At 36.5% G+C, this 4,094-nt stretch overlaps 1 protein-coding gene across 1 annotated transcript; it reads right to left on the bottom strand.

Annotated features, from left to right (window-relative positions):
- Positions 1 to 4,094, bottom strand: arl5c (ADP-ribosylation factor-like 5C). The gene is made up of 6 exons (XM_079876761.1): positions 3,658 to 4,094; positions 2,673 to 2,733; positions 2,403 to 2,550; positions 2,113 to 2,196; positions 1,587 to 1,738; positions 1 to 665 (listed from the first exon to the last, which is right to left on the bottom strand). Exons 1-6 carry the CDS (start codon positions 3,701 to 3,703, stop codon positions 617 to 619), a joined length of 540 nt encoding a protein of 179 aa, XP_079732887.1. The 5' UTR covers positions 3,704 to 4,094; the 3' UTR covers positions 1 to 616.

Below are 4,094 nucleotides of genomic sequence, written 5' to 3'. Positions count from 1 at the left end.
GCAAGTTTTTAGTAGATTTTTATTTGTACAAAACTTTTTTGTACAAAATTATATAAGAAAACATACTATGAATATCAAGTCTGTCTACTTTCAGAATAAAATACTTGAACACTATGTTCCATTCTGCATGCACACATCTGCACAACATACACAAATCATTATCAATTCCTTTTAAATACTTCAAGTAATGTTTTTCAATAGCTTAGTACGGGCATGTGAACCGTCACCCTCCCCCTCTCAGATGGCTGTCTGTAGACTATTACTCCACATGGGAAGCGGAGCCGTCGGCACAGCCAGAGGTGAATACAGTGGCACCAAATCATCATGATCATGTCAGATCATTTCAGAAGTCTGTAATGTAAACATGTGGACCTCTAGAACGGAGTCACATAATGTCCAAACACAAACGTGTATACACACATACACATTCTCTCACACACGCAGAGAGTCTTCCGGGCTCATTCTGGTTTCCAGAGTGGGTGGATGAGGTGTGTTCCTCCAGACTACAGCATTATTTCAGTATTACTCCGAGAGGCACTGAGAGCTGGATAAAAGTCAAAGAAGGCCTAATCTCTCTTTCAACAGTTCCAGAGGCTTAAGAAGCACCGCTGCTGGACTAATTCGCCACAACACGGGAGCGCATCCAATCTAGACTGGCAGGTAAACTGTAGGGGGAAAAGAAAGAGGTGGTTATACATTATAAAAAATGGCTCTCACTCAGGCTACTGGCTTGGAAACATCTTAACCCTATCCTGCCTACTGTATAATATTGACAAATTTACAAACATGATCACAACACAACAAAAAACCAGTTGTACACAATCTGCTACATGCCTTTTGTCGTCTTCATAAACTGTAAATTTACATTTTTTAAAAGTAAAAGGCCTTTAATGATAATTCTTAAACTGTCCACCTTCATGTCTTTTTGCTGAGAAATCAATTTGAAATCTGTCAGCATAAAAATAAATTTGATATTGTCAGTAATATTTCAAGTTGAACACTTACTGGACTGAAGCGACTTAGGTTTACTTGATTATCCATACATCATATTTCAGAAAAACTACAGAGCTTTGATTGATAAACGAAGCATTAAAAAAAAGCATCTAAATCTTATATTATTGAAAGATTGATTATTGGAAGAGTGACAACTGATATTTATATGCAGTTTATGTAAGAAGTCTGCTACACTGTTATAAAGATCTCATAAATCTACATTACAAGTTATCAGAATTCTTCTTACTTTTTTGCCATATAAATATCAGCAACTGCACCAAATTGCATATTTTTTGCCTCTGAATAAAACTGAGGTGTTTATTCCTCCTCGAGTATAAGCTCCATATTCTCTCTATATCATATACTATAATAGCAATTAAAGCCAGACGTATCAAATACAATACTAGATTTAAAAAAAACAAAAAACAAACACATACAAGCTTATAGATTTTTTTCCTAAAGGTTCAATAAATTGCTGATTTGAAAGGAAAAAAAATATTTTTTTCTCACTACTATTTAATATGTCAGGCTTTACAGGGTTAAACAAGCAAAACACAGTGGTAAACATATGCACTCCTATAAAACACACATACCCTTCTCCAGTGAGAGCGCAGCAGGCCTGGACATGCCAGGAACGAGCAGTGAGCGAGCTGAGGGTCAGACTCTGAGAGATCTCTGCAGCAGACATACTGTTCTTCATGTCCTGCTTATTCGCCAAAACCAGCACAGATGCGTTCTGCAGATCCTGTGTGGAGAAGGAATTAAATGAAACCATGTTCAAAACAATTAAGACTAGGGCTGATCTCACTTGGGATGGTCTAACCAAACCCTAAAAACCTGATAATTTGTTTGCAAATCCAAAAATGCACATGGAAATCCCTAGATGAGTTTTCAATCACGTTAAAAAGTTTACATTCTTCCTTTTATCAAAAAAAGATTGATAAAAGCCAAAAAAACAATACTGTTTTGAACATATTTAAAAGGATAAATAAATTAATAAAATACTAAAATAAATGCATTTAAATAGATTTTAAACCCAGACCTTGATAATACATGTGCATGAAAAACCATGAAATATTCCTAACAACTGTGTCATGAAGCAGCTGAATGAAAACTAACCTCGTGTGCAAGCATGCGATGAAGCTCCTCTTTAGTTACAGTCAGGCGTTCTCGATCAGTGCTATCAACAACCAGGATGATAATCTGTTACATTTAGAGGGGAAGATTATACATCTTGTAAAGGCTATAAATTGACATAAATATGCTGTATATAATAAAATATATAAATATTTTATACACTATTTAAATATACTGTATCTGTCTCTCAGCAGTAGGGAAAGACACATAACCAGTAGAGATTCACATAACTCCGGTCACACTAGCAAAGCATGCAGGTTAAGGATACACACCTCTGTGTTACAGTAATACGAGTTCCAGGTAGCTCTGAGATTCTCCTGGCCGCCAATGTCCCAGACGAGGAAGCGTGTCTTCTTTATGGCGATCTCCTCTACGTTGCTGCCAATTGTGGGAGAAGTCTGCACAGCTTCTTTAGTTAAACTGAAGAGAACAGGGAATAGAAGGTTTAAAAGTTGAGTGGAAACATCATGTAATATGTCAATGTGTCATGTACGAAGCCACGTGCTTCTCCTGCTTATACTTTCAAAAAGAAAAACACTTACAACTGGTAGAGGATGGTGGTTTTCCCAGCATTGTCCAAACCGACAATAATTACTTTGTGTTCTAAGAAGAGAAAAGGGAGGATGTTAAAAAAACACCGACATTTTAATCAGAATTTGTTTGCTAATGTCATTTGATAACATCAACCTTAATGTCCAAGTAACGCAATTTTGAGAACTTAGTGAACTACGTCTGCTTGGGTTAAACAAAGTTTGGAAAAGTTGTGTAAATTGGTGTAGAATAACAACAGGTAAGCAGAACTCCTGTGATCTTTGAACCTCACTGGTATGTACAATCTTATCTGACATGTATGCAGAAAGAACAGAACATCCTAACACAGACTTGCATAAACGTGTGTTTCTCAGTGACATGTTATTAGTGTCACTTAAAAGCCCTTTTCACATTGGAAACCTGGGAAATCTTGTTTCTCATTTCAGCATTACTCATATTTTATCATGGTTTAGTCATTTGACTTTGAGAATTCACACTGTAACGTTACATTTTATTTACAACAGCGCGTGAAAGTTTCAGAAAATAAACAATGCTAATGAATGTTTAATAAACACGCACCGATGAGGACGTTCATGATTGGTTGCCTGTTGCTAAACAACTTGGCGTTATATCTTTTGACACCATAAGTTATAACAATATCGTAAATATGAACCCTGGGTTAGAGGTGCTGCTGACCATCTTACAGAACAACACACGAGAAAATCAAGATTAAAACTGAGTGTGAAAACACGTTAACTATTAAGAGTGAAGAGTACAAACAAAGTTTCTCAGAAGCCAGGACAGAATGATGTCCGGCAAATTTTCTTTTGATTAATGTTACTGAAAACAAGTAAAGGTAGGCTATATTAACTACAGCTATAACAACAAGGCAATTTTAAAAATACTTAACTTGGAAAAATAATACTTAAAATGCTATAATAATAAAAATCTTAAAACCCCAATTTCCAAAAAACCTTTTAAAAAAAATTCGCTTACCTCTATCCCCGAAAACAGTCATCAGTTTGGCGAACAGTAGCCCCATTTCCGAAGGCAGTGGATTTAAAAGGCCGGATTTGTTAACCGATCACACCGGGTCTTCTGAACTCACCGAGCGCTGAAGTCTTCTGGTTCCTTTGGTTCTTTATATCTGAGCAGTAAATACTTCTACAGCTGTTAAAGCAACAGACCAACGAGCTATATAGTATCCTCTGTTTCTTGTTGCTCTGTATTGTCAAACATGCATTAAGATGTCTAAACTATGGTCGAAATGTTAAGAGATTCTTTCCCTAAGTGTCTGTTATTTAATCGGCTGGTGTCTGTCTAATAGCCCCTTTGCTCTGATACATAATATCGGGCCGAACTACGGAATTTCGTCGTGTTTTTCGTGGGCGAATGCATATTTAAACGATGAGTAATGACGCATAGGTCGCGTC

Source organism: Squalius cephalus (assembly GCF_949319135.1).
Source record: "Squalius cephalus genome assembly, chromosome: 1".
Taxonomy (NCBI): domain Eukaryota; kingdom Metazoa; phylum Chordata; class Actinopteri; order Cypriniformes; family Leuciscidae; genus Squalius; species Squalius cephalus.
This window is presented reverse-complemented; position numbering and strand designations above follow the sequence as displayed.

Excerpts from the sequence above, each read along its gene's own strand:
- arl5c (XM_079876761.1), bottom strand. The coding sequence starts at position 3,703 with ATGGGGCTACTGTTCGCCAAACTGATGACTGTTTTCGGGGATAGAG. Across the intron at positions 2,734-3,657 it reads GACTGTTTTCGGGGATAGAG|AACACAAAGTAATTATTGTC; the intron begins GTAAGCGAATTT and ends TTCTCTTCTTAG. Across the intron at positions 2,197-2,402 it reads CGTATTACTGTAACACAGAG|ATTATCATCCTGGTTGTTGA; the intron begins GTGTGTATCCTT and ends TAAATGTAACAG.